The 26,543-nt window shown below is 28.4% G+C and overlaps 1 protein-coding gene across 1 annotated transcript; it reads left to right on the forward strand.

The window, feature by feature from the left end:
- Positions 1-5,618: 5,618 nt before the first annotated feature.
- Positions 5,619-26,146, forward strand: LOC100570369 (nose resistant to fluoxetine protein 6-like). Its single transcript, XM_008186894.3, has 14 exons — positions 5,619-5,874; positions 9,170-9,436; positions 14,377-14,597; positions 15,314-15,531; positions 18,609-18,703; positions 18,810-19,003; positions 19,110-19,279; positions 19,681-19,849; positions 20,376-20,569; positions 21,802-21,943; positions 22,029-22,218; positions 23,637-23,779; positions 23,924-24,048; positions 25,627-26,146. Exons 1-13 carry the CDS (start codon positions 5,784-5,786, stop codon positions 24,026-24,028), a joined length of 2,199 nt encoding a protein of 732 aa, XP_008185116.2. The 5' UTR covers positions 5,619-5,783; the 3' UTR covers positions 24,029-24,048; positions 25,627-26,146.
- Positions 26,147-26,543: the final 397 nt, after the last annotated feature.

The following is a 26,543-nucleotide window of genomic DNA, read 5'->3' on the forward strand; positions in this document are numbered from 1 at the left end:
CTTTCTGTGGCAATACAAACTTATTATTTTTTAATAAGCAAGAATAAACGATTTTTTTTTTTTGTAAATTGATGTGGATGATTTTTTTGAAAATGTGGATTAATCTAAATTAAAATTCGAACAATATGAGTTAGTCAAAACAATTTAGAAAAGACGTAATATTGGACATTGAGCTTATATTGTATAATATAGGAAATTATAATATTTATAAATCTATATATATAAAAGAAAGTCGTGTTAGTTACACTATTTATAACTCAAGAACGGCTGAACCGATTTGCCTAATTCTATTTTTGTTGTATTTGTTATTGTCAGGAGAAGGATAATACGAAAGAAAAAATTGAGAAAGTTACGGGATTAGAGGAAAATGACGTGGGGGTGATGAATAAACTAAATAATAATAATAATAATAATAATATTTTTTTGTAACCAATGGCTATGTGAATAACAAACACATGATTCAACAATAACACGGAGTAAAATAAACTTTTTTGAATCACCGTGGAGACCGAATACGTGTTTAATCTCATCTTTTATATTTTCATACCCCTAAGTGATAAGGGCTGTCCATAAAAAATAAACTAAATAATAATATTGTTGCAGATTAAAATAATAATAGTTTATATATATATATATTGGTTGCTATTGGTTAATCGGGCTTGTTTGTTGATTTGTATTATTATTTTTCTAGTTTTCGTCAATATATATATAAATGATTGTTTTTGAGTAGACCTCTGGGAAGAAGATAGGCCAATTTAAAAGGGGTTAAATTTATTTTTCTTTTATTTATCGAATTTTAGTACGGTTAGTTTGGGATTTTATATTAATTGATTATATTAATCCACCGTTGGTAAAATTAAGTAAAAACGACAAACTTGGTACAACTTTCATACTCTAGAGCTAAATCATACGATATCGTACAAACAGCGCGGGATAGATTGCCGACCTGATAATATACTGTTCTGAATCAGAATTTTTATACTGAAATTTTACAAAAAGTTCCAAGTACCTTCAGCAATTATTTTCCAAATTAAAATATGAGCCACCTTTATAGGTTGATTTAAGTGATAAAGTTAGTAATAGATAAATACCGATTAAAATTCGAAGTAATGTTTGGTGAATTATACTAAAATACTATTAATTTAATCAATTCTTTGCACGTTTTTTTTTTTTTAATAGCGAAAAGCTTTGGTTATTTTGAAATTTAAATACATTTAGGGTGTGATAACTGATAATCATAGTAAACAACGTTAGATTGATAAAATAGTACTATCGCAGCCATATTTAACTATAAATGTATACCTAGGGATTATTGTAGGTTAGGCAATTGTATAATTACTCACTATCCACAATAATATACGTTTATACTAAATTTTCACGTAGCCTCAGAATATGTAGGTAATTTGTGTCTAATATTGAAATCAATAAAATCTCATTGGATATATAGGTATGTTTTCAATATCCCAACCTTGTATTAAAAAGATTGCGCGTCGTTCTACATTATATCCATACTACATATTTTAATTGTTGCGAGCCGTACATTTTTCTTATCATAATATTAAAATGGTGTTTATTGTTGAGCTTTAATAGTTTTATACTAATAGCTATTAAAAAAAAAAAAACATTTATTTTTTCACAAACCCAATATACTAGATAAATAGATAATAATATTATATTCTACATAAACACTATTTCTAGTTCTGTTGATAGTTTCGCGGAAATCCAAGGATAATAGAGAGTTGACTCAATTTAAATTTTAGATTATAATATTATATAGGTAGATAAACATTTTATAGATATTCAGCCAAAATGTTGAGACAAGTAATTTAATTAACTGCACATTGAGTGCCTCGGTAATCGGTTCAATGTTCAGTAGGAACTCGTGATTTCTATGCCTCACGGTATACCTGGATTTTGTTGACGGTTATTTTTGGTGATTGCTTTATCCTTGAAAAATGACGGCGCTGCCACTGCCGATAACTTACCATAAAAAAGAATAATAATAAAAATCTATACAATTATATATATTATATAAATATAACGTATTTATTTAGATAGGTACACAAAATATTATTTCAAAGTTTAGTTTTCGATGACGGTTGAAGCGTTGGAAAGCGACATTTTTCCGTCCAGCGGGCGGTAAAGCGGGAATCCCAAAAAGTGCTTGGCGCGCAGATCACGCGTAGGCTCTGCGCTACCAGACGCTGAAATCTATACCACGGTACTTACATTACATAAACTTTTGGTTACATCTTATATAACCATATTATAATCTCCTTGCAAAAACATTTTTCTTTTATGAAATTGTGTTCTTAGAATAATCTGCTTGCCGCATAGATCCTTACATAGTGCATTACCCTTGCGGCAATCAATTCAGTAACTATTGAGTAGTTGTAGTAGGTAATTACATTTTTTGATTCTTATATTTTTATTTTAATAAAATTATTACTATTTATACTGAAATCTCTACCACGGTCCTTACAAAACATATACTTTTGGTTACATCTTATATTCATATTATACATTGAGCTTACGTATGTTATTATAATATTATATATTAAATAAATAAATAAGAAATTTTCGATTTTTATTAGTTTTATTTTAATTATTGTCGATAAAAAAATATTCGTTCGGTCAAAATACTTCAAAACTTTATACAAAGATTCTTATAAGTTCTTACTAACGGAAAATCAAAAAAAGTTGTAAACAAATCCACAAAAATCTTTTATGAGCGCCGGAAGTTAGAATTTTAACAAAATTCGTCAAAATCATGAAAATTCAAAAAGTTATTTGGGGTAAGAAATTCATAAAAATGTTTCTATTTATATCTCAGATTTGAAAATTTAATACTCATAAATTGTTATAATAACAGTTAAACAATATTAAAGCAACAATACAACGACGAACAATGTATTTGGAATTTTATCTGACTGTCGTGAAATATTTAAAATAGATGTTTATCTAAATTACTTCTGAAAATATTAACGAAAAAATTCTAAAAATATTAAAATCTCTCTTATGTTTGTGTCACTATTGCCCTCTCCTCCACCCCACAAACGTACGTAACCTCAGCACCACCACCACATACGATGTGCACAATTTTTTTGCAAAAATAAAGTATGCGTTTTGTATGACAATTTTCCAATGGGTACGCCTTGTTTTCGCTCCACAAGTAAAAAAACTTGGGCGGTGCTGGGGAAAGTTTCTTTCGCTTGCACCTACGCTTGTTTGCAAATATTATGATAAGTATACTATAATGTAATATAATATTATATTAAAACTGTTTGTTATTATATTGTTTTAGCATTGTATTTTTACTGGTTGTTTTGATTTGTTGCGGCACAACAATGTATCATTTTATAATAATATCGTTCAATAAAAATTCTAAAGAAACCCCCGCAGTAAGTGATTTAGTGATAATCATTTAATAGCAATTAGTATTAATTTGATTTATTTAGTAAATTTTTTTAACACAATGCACACGTGTATAATAATGTATTTTACTTTTCCAATAACAGGCGAAAGTTTCGATTCATTTGCAAACCCTTTTCATTTATTTGAGTCAAGCTAAGCACTGTTAAAATTCGATAGGGACAACAAATTAAATGAACTGTATGGTTTTTAATAATTTCTAACGATGGTTTTTGTTCTGTTTGGTCACAGATTATTTTATTTATTAGGCAATCCTATGAATAACACTAAATTTATAGAATTGCGTAAGTCACGAAAATATTTTTGAAACAAATTATTATATTATTAGAGCTAAGATATTTGGGTGATGTTTTTAAATTCGAAAATAATGAGCGCTCGTTAATATCTTGTCAGTATACTTATATGTTCCGATGGCAGTGCCAAGGTATAGGAACTTTAATTTCAAATATCTTTGTCCTGGAGGGAGTTTTTCAAAATACTTTTTTACATTTGAAAATGATTTTACCTATGTACTTTGGAAAATGCAACCCCAGTTACTGTTATTTTATACAAACAATTTGCTATTACAATATGAGTAATTTTATTATTTGATAGTCTAGTTTTCACTAAATACATCAAACATGTATGGTAGGTACTATGGTGTAGCGTCACGTAAAAAATTCAAAACATCTTGAATATTATATTCAACACCGTTCTGCCAAAGAATTCCCTAAATAATCTACAAATAGAAAACTTGGTACCTATCTCCGACCATCTCGTGTTCGACAAAAATACCACATAGATTTGTAAACATTATCTGCATGAAACAACATTTTCTCAATATGAATTGAGTATTTAACATTAACTGGTATTTCTGTCACAAAATTCCATAAATATATATTTTCAAACAAAAACTATTTAGCTTTTAAATTAATTTACAAAATATGCAATTGTGGATAAATATCGTTTAGTGACAAATTAGCAAATTAATTTCGCACCGAGTGTTACGTATTGGATAATTAATTAATCACTTCAACAATTTCAGACATATATCAACGGACCTAATATTATATTGATTAGAACGAACATGGTCGACACGTTTTTTTTTTCATTAGCGGTTTACAAATGCATAATATGCATATTCATATTATGAATATTTATAAGCCATTTCTGAAAGAAAAATGTTTTGAAATAACATCGTCAATATTGTCCACCGAGTGATCAAGTAAGTTACAACAACGTATTTAATTGGGTGGAAAATGTCATGTACGAGTTTTGAATGAAATCAGACAACAAATTATGTGTTTGTACTGCGGCACACGTGGTGCAATATAGTGTGTAGTCTTTACTCCATAGATCACCTAATACCCGGTTAAATAAAGTTAATGAAGTTATTATATATAAATATATTATGATGTAATACCTGCAAATTAGATTTTTTAAATCTACCTTGATTTGTACATAACAATATTATGATGATGATTTACAGTAAAAACCATCGATAGGTACCTATCTATTATAATAAGATTTCATCAGTGGTATCTAAATTATAAGGGTTTTCCATATTTTTCCATTCCTGATTTATACGTAAAGATAATGTCAACAGTGACGTCAACACGTACTTATGTGTCTCTAGCAGGAGCCCAGACAACAATTTTTCGTTTAATAATATTATTATAACATTATTATAACGAATAATATTAGTATAACGTTAGTATAATACTATTATAATATTATCATTACAAAATGCTGTCTGGGAGGAGGGCACTTTGGAATTTTAAAATTTCACAAATTAAAATTGCTTGAAAATATTTTGCATGGCGTAATTAGTATGCAAGTAAGTAACTTCAATTCTATATGACAGGGTATTTAAACTGTGCGTCGCGGCTCCTAGGGGTGTCGCGAAAAATGTCGAAGGGAGCCGCGTCCTATAATTGAAAACCAATGCAATATAGTTGTTATTATATTTTACGAAAAACGTTTATTATTATCATTGAGGCACACCGGTTGGGAAACGTTGAATTGTCTACAATAATCATTCGCTAAATATAGCTTTAATTTGTCACGTGAGTGTTATCATTTCCATGTTATAGCAATAGCGATAAATATTGAAGTATTATTTGTAGTAGTAGTACTTAATTATTACAACTAGTTATTATTATAATTATAGCAATTAAGTGATAGCCCATGTTGTATCTATCGACTGTCATCGTTAAATCATCAGTGCGTATGTCATATTTACCGGTGTGAGTTGTGTTCGTTCATTGACTATACACGTGTACAAAAGTGATAGTTTTCTCGTGTTAGTTTAGTTTTAGAGTTGGATCAGGATTAAAACAAAATATCGGTCAAAAGTGAACGTTAAGAAGGAGATGAGAATAGCTATTTCTAAACTTGAGCCACGATTTGAGCATAATATTATGAAGCATAAACAAGCTCATCACACTAAAAATTTAGTATTAAGTAATATTGATTTATTTTTTTAATGATTTATATTTACTAAGATTAAACATAAAATATTAAATTACAATTTTTTCTATAATAACTATACTTATTATTTATAATTGTTTTAAATATGCTATATTGAATATGGTAAATAAATAGTTAGTATAAATTATAAAATATAAATTACATTCATATAAACATTGATTTTTTTGTCATTAATAATTTGGGAGCCGTCAACATTTTGTGAGACGCAAATGAGCCGTGGGATGAAAAAGTTTGATTACCTCTGCTAGGTATATGATATTGCTTGGACGCTTTCAGACAATAAATTTCAATAGTAGTTTATAACTACCCGATCAGTGGCGGATCCAGGGCTTAATTTTGGGAGGGGCATGGGGGGGGCAAAAGTACAAAAAGTTGCAAAATTGGCTACAAAATTGACTAAACACAGTGTAAAACAAAGGAAAACTATGGTGATGGGGGGGGGGGGCAAATGCTCCCTTTGCCCCCCTCTGGATCCGCCACTGCACCCGACTGCCTGAGTATAATAATAATCTGTATTGTACCTATACCTATACGCAAAGGTGGGCAAGTTAAAGAAAATAATTAACTCAAGTTAAGTTAAGTTAAGAAGATACAAGATCGATAAGTTAAAAGTTAAATGTTAACAAATTATAAATTTAACTCGATAATTTAAAAGTTAATATAGAAAAAAATATTAACTTAACTCAGCTTAAAAAAAGTTAATCTATTTTTTTTTTAATTAGTATGTAAATCACATAAAGAGTGAATGTGTCTTTTTAGTTTCTAATTTATAAATTATAAAAAACAATTTTATTGAACTTCTATCATAATGTACACTGTATACCCTTTTACTTTTACTTTACTATTATTTACTAATTTAAACTATACTCATCTCAAATTAATAATTTAACAAATATATTTATTTATATCATATAGCAATTGAATAATATAAGTTATATAACATAAAAACGTAACAATTGTCAATTTATAATTTAAAATGATTAATTTTTTAAAAACATTTATAATTATTGCAACTCGTATAATATATAATTTACAACTTAATAAAATATTATATGAATATACACAAAATTATATTACCAAGAAAAATAACAGAAATGTTTGTGTTTTTGTATTAGATTATTTTTATTTTATACTGACATACTAATATTTACGTATAAACGAAAAATTTCAAAATGTTTTTAATTTGATGGACTTTTTTAAAATCAACTGAGAAAAGCTAAGTTATTTCAACTGTAAATTAAACTAGTTAAGTTCATAAGTTGATTAAAAAATAAACTAACTAGTTAAGTTAAAAAATTAACTTTTTAACTTAACTTTAACTTGTTAACTAGTTAATGCCCACCTTTGCCTATACGTGCCTACTGCGTGCAGCGATAATAATATATTTTAATACAATTGTGGTTTAAGATTGATTCAAATATTATATTATTATAATATAGGTAGGTACTTCGTAGGTAAAAACTTTGTAAGCTAAGCGCGAGATTAAAAAGTGTATTTTGTGAATGACTTTTTTTCTAACTATTATTTATTTATCGTTCATTATTAGTATAGGTATATCTATAAAATGTCAAGTTGTTCACGAACAATGTTTTATCAAGGTAAACCCGTAATAACGTTAGCCATTAAATATATTATTTTTGATATCTTTAGCTATAATACAGTATCAACACCTCACGGTGTATTCGTGTTCGCAATCCCTATCAAAATATTATAATGATTCAGGTGACTCCATTTGACTACCTACGTATTAATTATCGGTAATGTTGTAATGTTGTATTGTTTTTCTATAAATTTAAATCACGCACAGATGTGCACTGCTGTTATGAAACATGATCAATAATTATAATATTATATTATATGTAATAGCCGTGGTTAGCAAGTATAGGTATTAATTTTCTAAAAGTGTGTAAAGTATGATAATACCAGTAAGTCCTGACCTTACCTTAAATACGCCAATATACGATCGCGTACAAAAATGAGTGCAATAGTTGCTAGGTAAGAAGCAACATGCTGTAGGTACTATTTTTTAGTATTTACCTACTAATAGATACGAGTGTGTGGTACATCATAATATATGGCCGTGAACTTAGTCTATAGAACATAACATACCAAGTACAATGACAATTATTATTATTATTATTATGTTACTAGCTGATCCTGTGTACTTCGTTGCTCGTTAAATGTACCAACTCTATACGACTCAAACTTTGTTCAATTCAATATTTAATATTCGGTGTATGGTGTTCAAAATGTATCTTAACTTTTCTGTTGATTAAAAATTCTGATTCACAGCAGTACATTATCAGGTAGACGATCTACCTGCGGTAGATCGCAGACCCCGTGCTGTCTATACGCAAATGTATGATTTAACTCTAAAGTATCAAAGTTATACCAAGTTTGTCGTATTCCACCTATGGTGGATTAATATAATCAATTAATACAAAATCTTAACCTACTTTCATGTAAGATACTATTATGACGTATATATTTATGCACATTTAACACGTTTTCAAATTACATATAATTATAAAAAAAATTAAAATGTTTAAAAGTCATGAATTATAATTCATAAATCGGTGGGGGGGGGGGGGTCCTACGTCGTACCTACATCAATAAGCGTGATAAATAATGAGCTGGGATTACCGTAAAACTTCCTACGCGCACCTATATTATATTATGGTCGGGCCGTTGTCCGATGTCTGTGATCTTGGCAAGGTTAACTCATCGAGTGCAATCTCGTTGATTTATAAACAACATCGAAGTAATTCAACCCCAGACGTTTGCGTTGAACTCTCCCACTTATCTATGACGAGCTTGCATTGATAATCTATTACGAATGTTACTTTTTTCCTTATAAATACGATTTACAACCGCGCGACGACCAAAGTCATAATATAATCGCGAGTGTCGCGCATCACTGCAGCACTACATTTAGCAGCTTTTCGCCGAAATTAAAAATTTTTTTTTATCCAAACAGCTCGTACTAAAGCTGCAGCGTATTTGTATCGTCGACAGTTTCCGATATAATAGTATAGGCCCGTTGGACTAATCTTGGTAATATATTATTTAATTTCTTCACCGCGGGTATAATATTATCATATCTATATTGCTCACCCACACGTTTACAATATCGGCATTTTTTCTCACCATAGTTGTATTAGGCAGAAGAAAATGTCTCCACAGTAGACACGATTTTATCATTCTATGCATGGGACGTATAGGGGAACGGTGCCGAGAACCGATAAATTATATATTTATTAAAATATAGGGATCATAATGGATATGTCGACCACGATCGTCGTGGGACTGCTCGCGCTACTGCAGTTGGTCACCCGATCGGCTTCCGACGGGCAAGTCGAACAAACTCTTGCAGTGGCTGCCGCTGACGATCATCTACCGAGACCGTGGATATCCGAGCTGTTTCACCAGGCACTGGCCAATTTCACCGTTCGACACGTCGGAAGCTCCACTTGCCGGCTCCAATCCGACATGTACGACCGGCATTTGCGGAACCATACCAGTTGGGCGGTCAGAAGTGAGTACTTCCATATATATTCATTGGCGCAACTAGACATTTTAACTAGGGAGTACTTAAGCTCCAGGTTTTTTTGTGACTCAATGGGACCTAACACCTAAGGATTTTTTAGGGGGTGCTAAGGACTCAAAGCACCCCCTAGTTGCGCCAATGTATATATTATAACCACTCTGATTATCCTAATACACAATATATATTAATACTATTTAGTATTTAATTACACTATGTTTTCAAATGGTGTGTTCTATAAAAATTATTTTGTCTCCTGGTATACCCACGGTAAATAGTGAATCAAACATCTCTAGTGAAATTGTACCCCCCTGATATACAGTGAAATTTCACTAGAAAAGTTTACCGGGAGGTAAAATATCATGCATATATATTCTATTATTTTTTTAATGGTTTTATATGAAAATTTGTTCAGATTAAGATAAATTATTAATAACGTTGTTAAGTTTATTTATTTACCTCTCAAATTAGCTATAATTATTTTTAAAACCTTTTTACATGAAAAATGAAACTCATAGGCTGTATACCCACATAATATAAAGAAAAAACAGTTAAATTATATAAATAATATTAATAGGTATATTATATCAATATAAATGTATTTATTAATAGTCAAATAATTCATAACTGATTGTGTATAAATGTTAATGTTTAAAGATATACAAATTAATAAGAAAAAAAAGGTGGGCAAGTGGGTATAGCTCTGCTGTACAGTTGGTTACAAGTGGGTCACTGTAATGGATGGTGTTAAATTTGAATTCAATGGTAAAATATCATTGTAAAAGAAAAACGATTCTGAGCGAAAACGGTCAGTCAACCTATGATGTTACTAAGTATATATTTGATGATATTATTGTGAATAAAGTAATTCATATATAACCTATTTACGTGGAACCTTTATTTCAATTTTCAATCCTGAGATATAAAAATTGTACATTTTATACATTTTTAACTACAAACAATTATTAAATTTTAAATTTGATAAATTTTGTCGAAATTTGAACTTAAAATACTTATAAAAAAATTGTGCCTATGTATTTTTAATATTTTTCAACCGCTATTTTAACAATATGTCAGAAGCCCTGTATTTTCACCCAATAAATACAATTTTATTGACAATTATAGAAAAAAAAACTAAAAAATTGATAACTGACAATGTCCGTAAACAACCCAAACCCAAAAAAAATCAAAATATTTTCGATATGTTTTGTTGTATATTAAATGAAAATATAAACTTTCAGTGAAATTTTCATGTATCTACAGTTATTCGTTTTTAAATTACAACAAAATAACAAAATCGCTACATGAGAAATCAAGTGAATAAAATATAATGAGTAGTCTCTCAAAAAATGTGTGTGATTGTATTTTTTTAATCATAATAATGATAATAAGTATAAAGAGTCAATTAAAAATAAAATAATAATATTACATAAATAGTTATTTTTAATTATATAAAATAATAAGTATAAAGAAATTATGACGTGTAATATAATAATGTTGATAATTAAATAGTTGCTGGTAAAAATTTAAATGATACAGATTTTAAAAAGTCAAATCCGTCAATTTGTATATTTATGTCTTTGTTTGTCTGCTCCCGTAAAAAATTTTTTTTTTTTTAATGCTTTTTTTACATGGTCTCTTGGCTTTGCTTCTTAGTTTAATATATGTATCGGACTGTATTCCCAGAAGAGTGTCCACAAGATTAAAAATATCTGTTTGCCCCTAATGAAAATAGGCATTTAATTTTGCATGATAACTTTCACAACTATTAGTGGTTGCTGAAAAATCACTCCAAACTTTGGGGGTGTTTATGAATATCCGTTATCATTGCAAATCCTGTATAATATGATTAACAAGGTTCAAGGTAACCGGCTTAACAGGTAGTAACTGGTAGTAATGACATTTTATCTATACGGACTCAATTCAAAGATATTAAGATAATACCCTAGACTCAATTCAAACACATAAAAGTAGTATTGTCTCAATTCAATATCACCGCCTATTACAGCAGAAGCCACTTTTACAGATTTCCCTTATAAAATAGGTACGATTAATCAATAATTTCTATAGTACTAAAATACGTTTACAATCTGAGCTTGGTTATGTATGTATAATTTTTGAATTTTCACAATGACTAATCACAACATTATGACGTTTGGTGTATTATGTACATTATAAATAAAGTAAGATACCATCAATATTATATAATAAATATATTATATAGGTACCTACTATAACTATTCTCTGTATTTAAAAAAAACAAATCACAATGATTTGCCTCACGTTTTAGTTTAAATTGTGTTGTTGGACTCTTAGATATATAGATATTTTTTACAAAACATCACAGGTTCGTATAATTATACTTATGTAATTCACTGACATTATCCACTTAAACACCAATCACTATAGTATAATAGCTTTTTTCATTTTATGGTTCTTAAACAAAAAACCAGTTTGATGCTATTGGTGTATATATCAGGTAATAATATGCAACTGTTCAATTGAAAAATTTACCCCTCAATTATTATCTGACCTGCGTCATGTTATGTGTATTCCCAATGCATCACTTAATTTTCCACGAACTTGATTTGGACCTTGGGCCTATAAGAAAAAACTAATATACTTAAAATCTGCTCTGAAAATGCTGTATACCTACAATTTAAGAAAAATAAACCATTGACATTATTTTGATTACTTGTATATTTGCATCTAGAACATATAAATATGACAATAATACCCATTCAGTCTAATATTATAATTTATAGTACCTATTATAAGTACTCGGCAATTCACCAATAAATTCATCACCAATTTTTACTTTAAATATTAATTTTTTTCAATTCTGATATTTGACATTTTGAAGTATTTACTTAAGAGTTAAGAATCGTATTTTCGACTATTTAGATTTTTTGTATCAATTTAACAGTGTTCTGTGACAATCAAACTTATTTTTTTTTTTCATAATCTAGAACCAGCCATTTTTATTGTAAATTATTAAGCATAATATATGATTTTTTTTGAAAATGTTGATGAATCTGAATTAAAATGCAATCAATTAGCTTCTGAGTTATTAAAATAAGTATTATATTAAAAAAATATAGAAAATAAGTTATATTACTATTTGTATTTTATAATAGGAAATAAAATTTTATAAATGAATTATAAAATTATGATGGATAAAAAAAATTTTTTTTTAGAACATATCCAAATATTATCTTTTGAACCCATTATCATGGACCTATAGTTTGAACTATGGTTTGACACAATGTTAAATAACTCTAAAACTACTCCTCCGAATATACATGTGTAATAATACTAATTCACACGTAAACACACATTATATAATAAACCAACTGCTTCACGTTTTGTTATATAGAATTTAGCGTACAAAATAATATTTCAGAGTTTGATTTTAATCGATTTTGTACATAATGTTTTGAATCACGTTTTTCAATAACGAAAAGCTATTGGTTACTTTGAAATATAAATTCATTAGGGAAAATAATAATAGTAGGTACAGAATGTTAGATTGCTAGAATAATAATAGTACTATTATGACCGTATTTAATCATAAACCTATATGATGTATTGTAGCGAAATAGAATTATTTATTTATTTAAATGGATATTACCTATATATTTATTATTAATTTTCGTGTTGCCATAAAGTATACATATAATTTTTGGTGTAATATACTAGGTAATATTAAAACTCATTGAATTCATTATGTTCATTAATATTCTCCTAACCTTGTATTAAAAGTCCGCGTCGTTTTATACCACTTCCGCCCTATCTATATGCTACAGAGATTTGCGGTGTGTTTTTGGTAAGATATGAGAAATCAATACAATCCGTATTAGTGTGAGGTCATATTATAATTTTAAACGACGTTTCCTGAGTGTTTTAAATGTTTTCATGGTAGCCTTTCTTTATTTTTTTATTTTTTTTAAGTTAAACTTTATAGTAAAATACGATCTTAAGGAGATTGCAAACGGACAATTATTTCAACCAAAATGTACCAATCTTTTGTCCATCATATCTGTTAACGCGATAATACTTATAAAAGCTGATTTGAATTTGTTAATATGTCTACTTGAGATCGGTCAGGCCACTTTTTAAAAATTTTGTAGGGATATCGTCGTCTTTAATAATTACTATACTATATACACTGTACGTCTGTACAGGCATCTGGAGTAGCTGCATAGATTTGTTATACCTACTCACATAACATAAAGCATATATGCAGTACATCGTACATTAATGTGTACAATATGAGTATTGAGTATAATCTAGTAATTTATCATATTACCTAGGTACATCGTACATGATTAAAGAACACATACCTATACATTTATTTCAGTTAATTTTATCTAATCAGTTATTTTATATTTATAAACGAATATTAATGTTAGGAGTAATATTGCTATGTACCTATACAATTAACGATATATAGTATTATGATTGGTATATATTATATATTATATACCAATCATAATTTGTTAAAATACATTGAACACGAATTCAAATTATTTTCGGGTAAAATAATTATATGAAAATTTAGACTAGAATTTGGATTTTCAACCAACAAAGGAAACAAAAAACAAGATTCTGACACGTTGTACTTAGTTACCAGAGCCATAGCCAGTGGCGGGGGGGGGGGGATTGGTGCTCCCGGAATTTTTTTTATAAACAATGGTGTCATAAAGTAACAGGTTATGAGTATTCTAAATGTAGAAATTATAAAAAAATTAAGTACCTTCCCCTACAAAAAATAAAATAAATGTTCTGGCTTCTGCACTGTAAGGTGTACTAGGTATATTAAATTAATATATTATAGCACGCAGACTCATAAGTCAAATAAGTATACATTATACAATATCGTAAAGAAGTCTCATACTTATATATGTGTCTGATTGAACCTTAATTTTCAGTGGCGGAATCCTGGGACCGATATCCGACTGGCATACTAGTGGGCAACCAATATCACATGGGAATTTACGATGAATGTGTGGATGTACGTCATCCCGTAATAGGACAGTATTGCTTGTCTGAAATAAAACTAAACCCACCGACGGGCACAGATTACAGTTTCAACAGAACGGAAGATCTAGATGATTTCGGGAATAAAGATGCGTGGAAAACAGTACTCGGAGTATGTGAAATCAAATATTAATATATTATTATAATATTTATTATTTAATATTAAAGGTTTTTTAAAAGTACCGATATGAAATATATAAAATTATAGCTCACTAAATCCAACGCGTTTGTAAATTGTACACGGTATAATGATTAATAAGTAATAACTATCAGTTGAACCACCATAGACCTTTTACTATAATAGACCGGCCTACTTCGTATTTCTGCCAAATAGATAGGTGTGATTTTGGTTACTGAGTTACTCTGATACGGTAAAAAACAATATAATATCTTTATATTTATATTTTATACTAAGCGGGCTGCATCACTGCCCTCGCGAGTCGCGACTATCAATGCTTTTGGTATGGGATGGACCGGTCTATAATTAATAAGTAGTAAAAGCCAAAAGGTTCATAAGTTGAACAGGATGATTTGCTTTTATTATATTACATCCTCGTAAATTATAACGTGTGGCCTATCTTTCCGATCGACGTGTTTCTCTTAGATCATATTCCAATATTATGTTTTTTCTGTATATTATGTACCTACTTGCCACAAATTAATATTTATTTAAATTTAAATAATTTATATAATTGATTTATGTTACTGTCTAGACAAATATTATGAAAATATTATATAAAACAACATGATACCGGTTCAATCGTGCCGAGAGAACAAATATGCCCTGTGTGCTATTAATTTTAAATACCTACATAATAATTGTTTCAGTGGGGTGATTATCCGGACCAAGTGCAACGAAACAGTTTGAATTTAGGAATATGTATTCCGGCTTCTTGTTCAGCATTAGACCTGCAAACGGCACTGCAAAACCAACTGGACTCGGTATTCGCGGCAAAAGAGTTCGTGGCCGTCGTTAAAGTAGACCCAATAATGTGCACGGTCAGAGGTGACATGTATCCCTACAATACAGCGTACTACGTCACCAGGTTATTCATCAATATTAATAATATCACGATATTTTACTTAAGTTAATTATTTATGCCGTTTTATCGTATATGCGTAGGTCCAATGTCTATATAATTCGCATTGATGATAGAAATTTTAATTTTAAATCCCCCCTCCCCAGCCCTATATTAATAAATAACGAGCGGCAGTGGCGTATTTAGGAATTTCGATAGGGGGGGGGGGGATGAAATATATAATAATAGGTACACTCAATAAATACGAATATAATATTATATATTTTTAAAATCCCCTAACTTGTTGGGATTAGTGTGGATCAAACCATCAATGTGAAATAAATTTAACACAAATTGTATAGTACCTAATAGCATTTATTATAAACTCATACTAACGACAATCTCGTGTTTAATACGATAAACAAAAAAAAATAGTTATAATACAAAATCCCATTTTCTATTTTTTTGGATGCTCAGTTCATCGATAACCTTATCTGGCATGATTATTGTATCGACCGGTGACATGCAAATAAAGCCAACGTATGTGTTGTCTCCGTTTTACACAAGCACGACATAGCAAATTGTCGTTCACTGTTCTCAATAATGTGTTGTTGATTTTGATAATAGAGTGAAATGACCTATTATCAAACTTTTAGGTAAGAACATTTTCTGGGTTTTAGTGTGGGCGATTTTTTAATGTTTTAATTTTCAAGCGAGATATGAGCATTTTTATTTTTTGATATTTCACATACCCTTATTTTTCTCGAAAATGAAAATATAGAAAAATCGCTCACGCTAAGACTCAGATAATGTTCTTACCTAAAAGTTTGATAATAGGTCGATTCACTCTAGTATCAAAACGAATAGCTCACTATTGAGAATAGTGAACTACAATTTGGTATGTCGTGCGTGTGTAAGACAGAGACAATAACACACGCGGGTGTAGCGTCCTCTTAAGGGTCCGTATTACAATAGTTAAACTAATGTTAAACCGCGGAATTCGACTGGTAAAATCAATTGGTTAAGCGTAACCGAAGTTTAAACTATGATTGTAAAACGGGCCTAAACGGCTAAGTCGGTTATAATAAACAAAGTATATATAATAGTTACTATTTAATTTATAGTTATTATTCAATATAAGATAGGACAATTTATAAAATATTTACTACTGTCATACTATTTATTAAGTAAGTCTTAATACTTAATAAAAACTTGAAAAACATCGTTCAAGTGTATAGCAGTTGATACAGGCAAAGTACAAAATATTTTCAAGAGTTCGTGAATATTTGGATTAAACTCTTTATCACAATCTAAAGCATGTAACCCAGAGATGAATATGTTTTCAGTCACTAAAAATAAACTCATGCTCTATGGTAAATCTACAGTCTTCATGGTAATTTTGTTTTATTTACCGACTATTTATCGGGTTTATTATATAAACACTCATGCAGGGACTGGAACCGAACCTAAAAGAACCGGTTCTGGAACAGGAATTTTTAAATTAAAAAGGTACTTTTAGGTTTAAAAATAAAATAATTTTATTTATCATATTTAAAGGTATTACGGTTTTGTGTATGACCTATGTAGTATGTATCTATATTATGAGTTTTCTAATATTTCTTATACCTCAATTAACCTAACCTAACCTCAATTATACCCACATTCTGGATGACTATTTGAAATTATTATACTTTTTGGTACTGAAATTATCTGGAACCGGAACCTAAATTATTTGGAACCGGTACCTTTATTTTTTTCATTAAAGAACCAGAACCGAACCGGAATCGTTATTTTATTTTTGGAGAACCGATACCGATAAATTCAAAAGGTTCCAGTCCCTGCACTCATGCATGAAAAATAATTCGCAGAGAATTAAAAAATATAGTATACCATACCACCATAGAGGTATATGTTTTTATTTTCCGATATTTATGCCACGAACGACTAGTGGCGTATAGTATATTAAATCGTTCAAATTACCACGGATAGAACATTTAGAAAACAGATATACCTAATTAAAACTTAAAAGTAGTAGCATATTGAGAAATACAGAAAATAAGTAAACTTAACTTTACAAAAAAAAAGGTCAAGGGGGGATCTATCCCCCATATCCCCCCTCCCCCGTAAATACGCCACTGACGAGCGGAAAAGATGGATGCTCTTATATTTATATAAAATCATTAGTTGCTTTAGATGTCTATGCTAAATTTTGTAGAAAATAATAATAATATGTATTTTAATTGCACAACTAAACGTTACAATTATTATAGTATAAAGCTTTAAAGTAGCGTAGGCTAATAATGAACAATATGTATTTGAAGCTTCAATCTAATAAAAAAAACATTTAAAAAAAATATGTAGGTTATAAAAATGTCCAGATAAACATCACAATTAGAGGTTTAGAACAAATAAAAATGAATAAATAAATCATTAATTGGTTAACTAACGATTTATAGAATTATAGAAACATATTATTAAGTATATTTATAAGTAAGTTATAAATAAGTGACACATAATTTAGGGATACTACACTTTACAAACCATATTAATAAGCTAAAGACTCTCTGAAGTTGTATTGCATATTTTAAAGATTAAACATCCAGCAATACAATAATTATAAGAAAATCAAACTCAAAAGATTTTAGTTTATTGATTTTCATAGTGTTTAATTGTACTCCTTTCATTAGTAATATCAGTAAATAGATAAAAAAAACTCCATGACTACAATAAAATAATATCCTATCGTAATAATTTAAGTAGGTACATACCCTGCATAATGCCACAACAAACAACTTTTTATTTTATCCAACCGCCATGAAATATTTAAAATAGTTATACAATATTATGTTGCTTAAACAAATATAAATCTATCTCTTCATTTGATGTAATGGGAGCCTGTGATGAGCTCCCCACTTCCCCCCACGAGTATGACTCACGTACGTTACCAATATATTATTATACGATTCTCACCATTTTTGTCTCAAATATTCGTATAGTAATATCGTAATATCGTATAGTATACGATTTGTATGAATTTGTACGGTTGTTCGCAGATACGATTAATATAATGTATATTAAAACTGTTTGTTATTGTATTGTTTCAGCATATTATTTTTACTGATTGTTTTGATTTGTTGTGGCACAACGTTGTATCATTTTATAAAAATATCATGCCTTAAAAATTCAAAAGAAACCACTAGTAAGTGATTATCATTTATTATGTATAATTTTTTTTTTTTAATTAAATTTTTAAATAATGCACATAATATGTATACTATGTATGATTTATTTTATTTTATCAACAGATGAAGGTTTCAATTCATTTTGCAAAACATTTTCATTTATTGAGTCAAGCATAGCATTGGTAAAATTCGATAAGTACAATGAATTAAATGCACTGTATGGTATCAAATTTATAACGATGATTTTCGTTTTGTTGGGTCACCGATTGTTTTATTTAATAGGAAATCCTATGAATAACCCAAAATTCGTAGAAAGTGTAAGTTTTGAAAATGTTTATGAAACAAATGATTATGAAAATATTATCAAATTAATTTGGTATCGTGTGTTACATATATGATAATTAATTAATTATAATATTACAGATATATCTCAACGGACCGAATATTATATTGACTAGCATGAACATGGTTGACCCGTTTTTTTTCATAAGTGGTTTCCTCATGCACCTGAATATTAGTAGGTCATTCCAAAAAGAAAAATCTGGATCGGTTTTGAAGAAAATCACATCACCAATTATCCACCGAGTAATCAGGTATTTTACAACGACGCAATTAATTGCATATAACAGACATTAGTAGGTAATACAATAAGTTGAATTAATTTTTGCTAAAAAAATTCATTTGAAAATGTTATTACCTATGTGTATAAAATATAATAAAATACTTTATCAAGTACCCGGGAATAGTATTTTTAAATAACAAGAAAATAACTATAATTGTTAACCTAACCTATCTAATTTCTTCGGCATTTGAACTTTTAATATAAAAAAGCCATATAATATTTTTAAACAGCTATTATAAAAACATGTGAGTATGTGGCAGGGGGATTCATCCCTATCTTCGCACATATCATAACTACGCCATTGACTCACTTTAAATGCCGAATTATTGACATACCTATTATAAAATGATATTCTTGAATCATCCTGTATAGAATGTTACCGGCGTATTGCGCGATGATGGCGATCACGGCGCACATTGTACCCCACCTAGGAGACGGACCATTGTGGCCACAGAAAATATGGGAAGAAGCCGAAATATGCAAAAACTATTGGTGGACCAATTTGTTGTTTATAAGCAACTTAATCGACGTCAAGTATGAAGTAAAACGCGGCTATATATTTTACTTTAATCAATAATTATAGTATATTATAGAATAGAGCAAGACCCTTTCCAAGAATATATTTTTACAATGCTATGTTCAGCACATAATATAGATATTTAATCTATTTTTATGTTGTCCGTTCTCCAAAATGACGTTTTTAAATAATAAATATCGTTCAAGATTAACTGATCTCCACTTCAAATTTAAAGAAAAAAACTGGTCAATATCATAACATATTGAATAATTTGCTTTAAATAGCTTAAGCTGTATTTTTAATAAATAAAAAAAAAAACACATTAGGTATATTAAGTATATTACTTTTGAAATATTTTTTTCAAATTTTCTGGACATTCATAGAATTTAATTTCCGACCCCTGAACTCTAAAGTCTAGAGCCATCGTATTTTATTAATATTTATACCTGCAGGCAAAACCGGGTAATACGAATGCCTACCTATATTAATGCATTCATTATATCTGTATGTATTTCATTTATAATTGTTATGCTTAAATATTATGATTCAGTGCCTCATAGTAAGCTGGTACGTATCATGTGACGTTCAGTTTTTCGTAATTGGAGTAATAATCGTTTACGTTTTCACGAAGAACACCAAATGCGGGATTGGATTACTCGGTACAATACTGGGTTTGTGTATATGTGTGCCGTTTCTAGTAACAATTTTTTCAAAAACAGACGGAATAGACAAAATGCAGTTTCCGTAAGTCAAATTTAGATTAATATTAATAATAGATACTCAATACTATAATATAGTCTATTGTGAAATCCTAAATTGAATTAGGTACCGTAGTAAATATGATAATCAGAAAAAAAATCCCCAGACTACAATATTACTCACAACCACATGCAACATGAAGTCATGAACAAAATATATTTTAGATTCTGAGTGGAACGATGAATGTATTGATTTTACAATGATGTGTGTTTTTTTTTTATTTTTTATTTTTATTTTTTGTGTCTGTCATCTCACCTTTTAGGACAGTAAAAGCGCTTGGATTTTCTTCAACAGTATCTTTTCTGATAGGAAAGTGAATGACAAAACAAATGACCGTAGGTACATACAATTTTGACTGAGTGTTTATATTAGCATTTTCTATACACCATAACATTTTCCAAATATTTTTGACTTATTTTGAGCTGCTTACGGACATTTGTAGTTCCCGTTGTTTGTCTTTTTTTTTCTATAAATATCAATAACATTTTATTTGTTTATTAAAAAATCTTGAAAATTTAATAGAAAGTTCCTATTATATTGTTTCAAAGGCAGATGAAAAAAATTAAAAATTCGTAGTCATAATTTTTTTTTATATGCATCTAAAGTTCAAATATTGACAAAATACGTAAAAATGACGAAAATTTGCAAATTATTTTGAGTTAGAAATTCATGAAAAATTTTCTTTTTAAATCTAAGATTTGAAAATTTAATACAAGATTCCTCATAAGTACCTATGCCTACCTTTTTAAAAAAAAATATCTACAAGCAAGTCAAATTAAATTTTTATGAGCGTTTGAAATTTATATTTTTACAACATTTGATATTCACTCGATTTCTCGTGTTACGATTTTCTTATTTTGTTGTAATTAAAATAAGAATGACTTTAGATACTTGAAAATTTCACTGAATGTTCATATTAGCATTTTCTATACACGATAAAATTTTGAAAATAATTTGACTCTTTTTGAGATTTTTATGGATATTGTCAGTTTATAGTTTTTCCAAATTATTTTTTATCTTGTAAATCACTATTTTAATTATTTTCGAAAAATAAAAATAAAAATGTTTAGACATTTAATAGGTATAATAAAATCTAATCTAGACATTGTGATACATTTTTGTCTACAATAATTTATTTTAATTATAGCCTATAGGTATGTATCAAACTTATAAACTAATAGGTAACTAATTTATTAAATATATTAAACTAATTTCAGATATTTGGAAAACTTAAGAGTTTTCATATCATTAAATAAAATGTATAGATTGAGTTACATGCGAGCCACGCCTTTCTTCTTCGGTTTAGCCATGAGCTTCATCGTGGAAAAGTTGAAGGAAAATAAATTTAAATTGTCCCAAGTAAGACCATACTTTACGAATAATGCTTAAATTATATATTTTTATCAAATTAGAATAATTCAAATTTTGTTAATTCCGTGTATAGATAACAGTCTACATTGGAACATTCGTTGTTTTCGTGATTGGCGTCTGTGTTCAGCTTTATGGCGCCAAATTCTACACTCGACAATTACCTTATTATCCGTTGGAACATGCTTTATACTCGATCGCTAACCATTGTACATGGACACTTCCAAGCATGTGGATTGCCATTTGCTTGTTCACGTCTGGATATGGTAATATACATTTTATTAAATAAATGTGTTTTTAGTAGTTTATGACTCGTGTTTCAATAATACGCTACAATTACATAATAATCCCGACATTTTGGTATTACGAAATCGAAGAATCACAGCAAAAAATTAATTTGTACCTATACAGTTTTATATAATAATATTATGATTCATCCCTTATGTCAGGCGACAGTCATTAGTTTATAACATCACCTATGGTAAGTTAGAGACGCCATATAAACAAAATAAAGGATTATCCGATTATGAAAGACTTTTAGTAAATATATTATAACTTTGTATTGGTGTTATCTTATACGCGAAATAATTAAATATGAACGGGGCTTGCATAGTACTTAATTATTGTATTGTCAGGTAGACATTAAAAAGAAAATTGCCAAATGTTGCCCAATCCCAAAAAAAATAATACTCTATAATATACTCGCGTCCATCATCGAGATATCTGCACAGTATTTATATTGCACGTTTAATTATTATGTATATATTATTATTATTATTATTATTGTTATTATTATTATTATTATTATTATTATTATTATTATTATTACTATATCAGATTGTAAAATATAAAGCTTTCATACAATACAAAAATAAAAATGACTCCACCGCGCTGTACGGTAGGTGACAATAGTTATACCTTATCCAATGATCTTACTCAATACTCGTAGGTCACTGTAAAGGATATGTGTTAAATATGAATTCAATGATAAATTATCAAACATGAACTAATTATTGTATACCGATGATGAAGATTAGAAGAGCTTGATAAACTTATTTGGAGGAGCTGTTCTATTTTTTTTGATAAGCATTATTATTTAAATTAATATAATAGTACTTAGATACCTATAACATATAGCTAACAAATTTACTTAAGAAGCCTTCAGCTTTTAGGCGCATAAATGAAAAGTAAAAACACATCATTGTGAAACCAATAAATAAATATAATATGATATGTAATATAATACTAATATATTTTATGAAAAATTATAAATATATTACAAAGTACAAGCTCCTATATATTCCTTATAAGTATACAGTGTGATTTTGGAGGTGGGTGCTCTGAAATTATAATAAATGGAGAAGGCTAAGCTCCCCCCTCCAAGCCCACATATTATATCGCAGCCTACAGCAATGACGATGAATAACCGTAATAATAGATAGGTATCATGTCTACATGATCGTCAAAATCGTGAATTATTTTACAGACATATAAGTTGACTCAAGTCTTTGCTCATAACCGTTTTTTGCATGCTCTAATTTATTAATGAATTTGGTCATATTTAACACATTCATTACAATGACCTACTCAATAACGAATGAAACATAACACCTTTCTATAATTTACATTCATATCATTCAGTCAGAAAATAAAATAAAATAAAATGATTTTTTTTCTTTTACAGGTCCCCTTTTAAAATTATTTAACAACAGAACTGTTGTGACTTTGGGGAAACTCTCGTACTCCGTTTTCTTGGTGAACGTCACAGTCATGATGATGTCTCAAAGTTCACAGAGATTGCCTATATACCTTTCACCAAAATCCGTTGTAAGATGATATTTTGTGTTGATACATTTAAAATTTAAATTAATCGATAAGTTCAAATTTAATCTCGATACGTCTCGATTTTGGATAACTGACCACTGAATTGTATTATAATAATTATATGGTATGAAACTCATTCGTTTTCAGATCGATGCTTGGATATATGATACATTTAAGAGTTACGTGATGGGCTTAGTGTTATACTTGGTTGTCGAAGCGCCATTCGCTAAATTGGTTAAACCATGGATTTGAATTGAATATCATTGTTTGCGGTTAGTATTATAACGTTTGATATTTAGAATACTTTAAAATCAATTGAATAGACAAAAACGGCTGACACAGGACCGTTAAATGTTGAAAATATTTATTTGTTTGAACGAAAGTGACCGTCTCCGAGATTTAACTAGTGTGTAATATGCTACCATTCCTGCTAAGTTTAAAATATTCTTATTTATACCTATTTTTTCTAACTTATTTTTTTTTCCATCTTAGTCAACCTTTTATTTTTTAGTACATAATCTACATCACAATGACAAATTTCTAAGCTGTTTAGTGGATTAAATAGTAGGTACTTCAAATAAATAACGATTTATTAATTTAATTATATTTTGCTCATTGTTACCTATTTATTACCTCGTACTAAATTCAAGTTAGAATATTATTAGTGTCTTTTTTTAATTGTACTGTGTTTTTAAGTCAGGGGTTGATTGATCTGATTTTTTGAATTATTATGATTTTTACTCATAAGTTGCATCACTGCAAAACGAATATTTAGTTTTAACTGTATCATTAATTTTGGAATAGATTTTTCATAGTTTAGGGTTTTACAACTATAGGGTATTTATGTAACAGATGCTCTACATTTTAATTACCAATAATAAAGTTACTTGTAGGCAATATCTATATATAATTTTATAAATATTTCGCAACAGTTATTTTATAGTAGGTTGTAGGGCAGGGGCGCTTTTACTCTTATATTATTTACCTATGAACTATTATAGTTATTATAGTTATTACTTATTACATAGGTATATTCGGAATTGATTCCAAATGCCGATAACTATAATTTATGGAAATGTTGGTTTTTATGCAGGTAAATAACGCCGAATAACGATAATAATAGAAATATAAGCATTAATTATCAGCATTAATTATTGGATATAAATGGGGTAATATTATGTGGATATGCAATTTTAAATCAAGTTCCGTTTAAATAATTAACCTAAGTGAAAAAAGTCATAAAAGTATGCTAGTTGTATACCTACACATATGTAGGTTAGTAGTTACAATGCTACATATTTAAATATTTTTAAACGTTGCATTTTCGATAAGTTCAACTTACGACGCTGCGTGGGGGAAACCTTGTGAAAACAGTTCACCTCCATAATATCTAGAGGTTCCAAACATGAAAAAAATAAATAAAAAAAGTGTTATATATTATTTAAAATTAATTTATTAACTTAACTCAAAGCTATATTATAGTTAAATTGAATAGAAAAACTACTAAGTTATAACGATAACAATATGACTTATATATATTTTATCTATTATTATATTGTACCTATGTACCTACTGTATACATTAAACTAATTATATTACCATTTAAAAATAAATATACATATAGTCATTACAAAATGTTGAGCTGTGAATATAAAATCTTATATGACTCTTATCACGTAATTTTATATGAAATTTATCACATTTTTAAACTTATGCCATATAATGACCATAGGGTGAGGTGAAAATAAATTATTATAGGTATAAGATGATTGCTTAGGTAGGTAGCACATAGTATTCACCTCTGGTGAAATGTTAAATTTTCCACTAATGTATTCATGTTCTTTTCGTAGAGAAGAGTTCCTGAACAGAGAAATGAACCTTATCATACACTACCTGAAATTTATACCATCGTACTTCTATGTACTATACAACAAATTGTATTATTTACTTATATTCTCTAATTAATAATATTATTTTTTGTAACTATTTAGTTAATATTGTTAAGTTTTTTTTTTGTATGTATGTCACTACACATCATTTGAATCACGAAATAAATTTAAAAACTATTGTATTCGCATTTTGTTACATAGATTATTATAGGACATATTAAGCTCAATAATTTATTATTTATAAGATATTTATTAAAATATTTATATGTATAATTCATGTTGTATATATATATTATTAAAAATTAAAATGTTATAATAGTAGCAGCAAAGTCAGGAGCCTGATACACCTCGCTATTATATTAAGACCATAATAACTTCATTAATGTTTTGAAAAAAGAAAATTACTACTTACCTAATCTTTAAAATTATGTATTAAGCTTAGTCTTTACAAAAATAAACCCAGTCGAAAGTACAAATAAATATGCAATGTTAATATAATTAATGTGTTAAAAATTCAATAAAAATCAAAGTTAAACTTATTTTTTTTTTATATTTTAAGTTTTGAACACTAGGTACCGGGTTTAAGTAACGAATTTAACACACAGAATATGTTCCATATAATAAAGCATTTTACAACATTCATATTATGTTCATATTATTTTAAAGTGGTGATTGCACAAGTATTTTGAGATACAAGATGGTTGACGAAAATTGTTAAGTTTTGAAAACTAAATTTTTGAATATTAAATAACGAATTGAACAAAGTTTAAATCATATTACACAGTTGGCATCATTAATTATTTTGAAAAATACTTTTTTTAGATTTTTCAATATTTTTACCTATTAAAGGTACCAACCAGATCTAATTTTCTACCAGA

The sequence above is a fragment of the Acyrthosiphon pisum genome, chromosome A3 (genome assembly GCF_005508785.2).
Source record: "Acyrthosiphon pisum isolate AL4f chromosome A3, pea_aphid_22Mar2018_4r6ur, whole genome shotgun sequence".
In the NCBI taxonomy this organism is placed as follows: Eukaryota; Metazoa; Arthropoda; class Insecta; order Hemiptera; family Aphididae; genus Acyrthosiphon; species Acyrthosiphon pisum.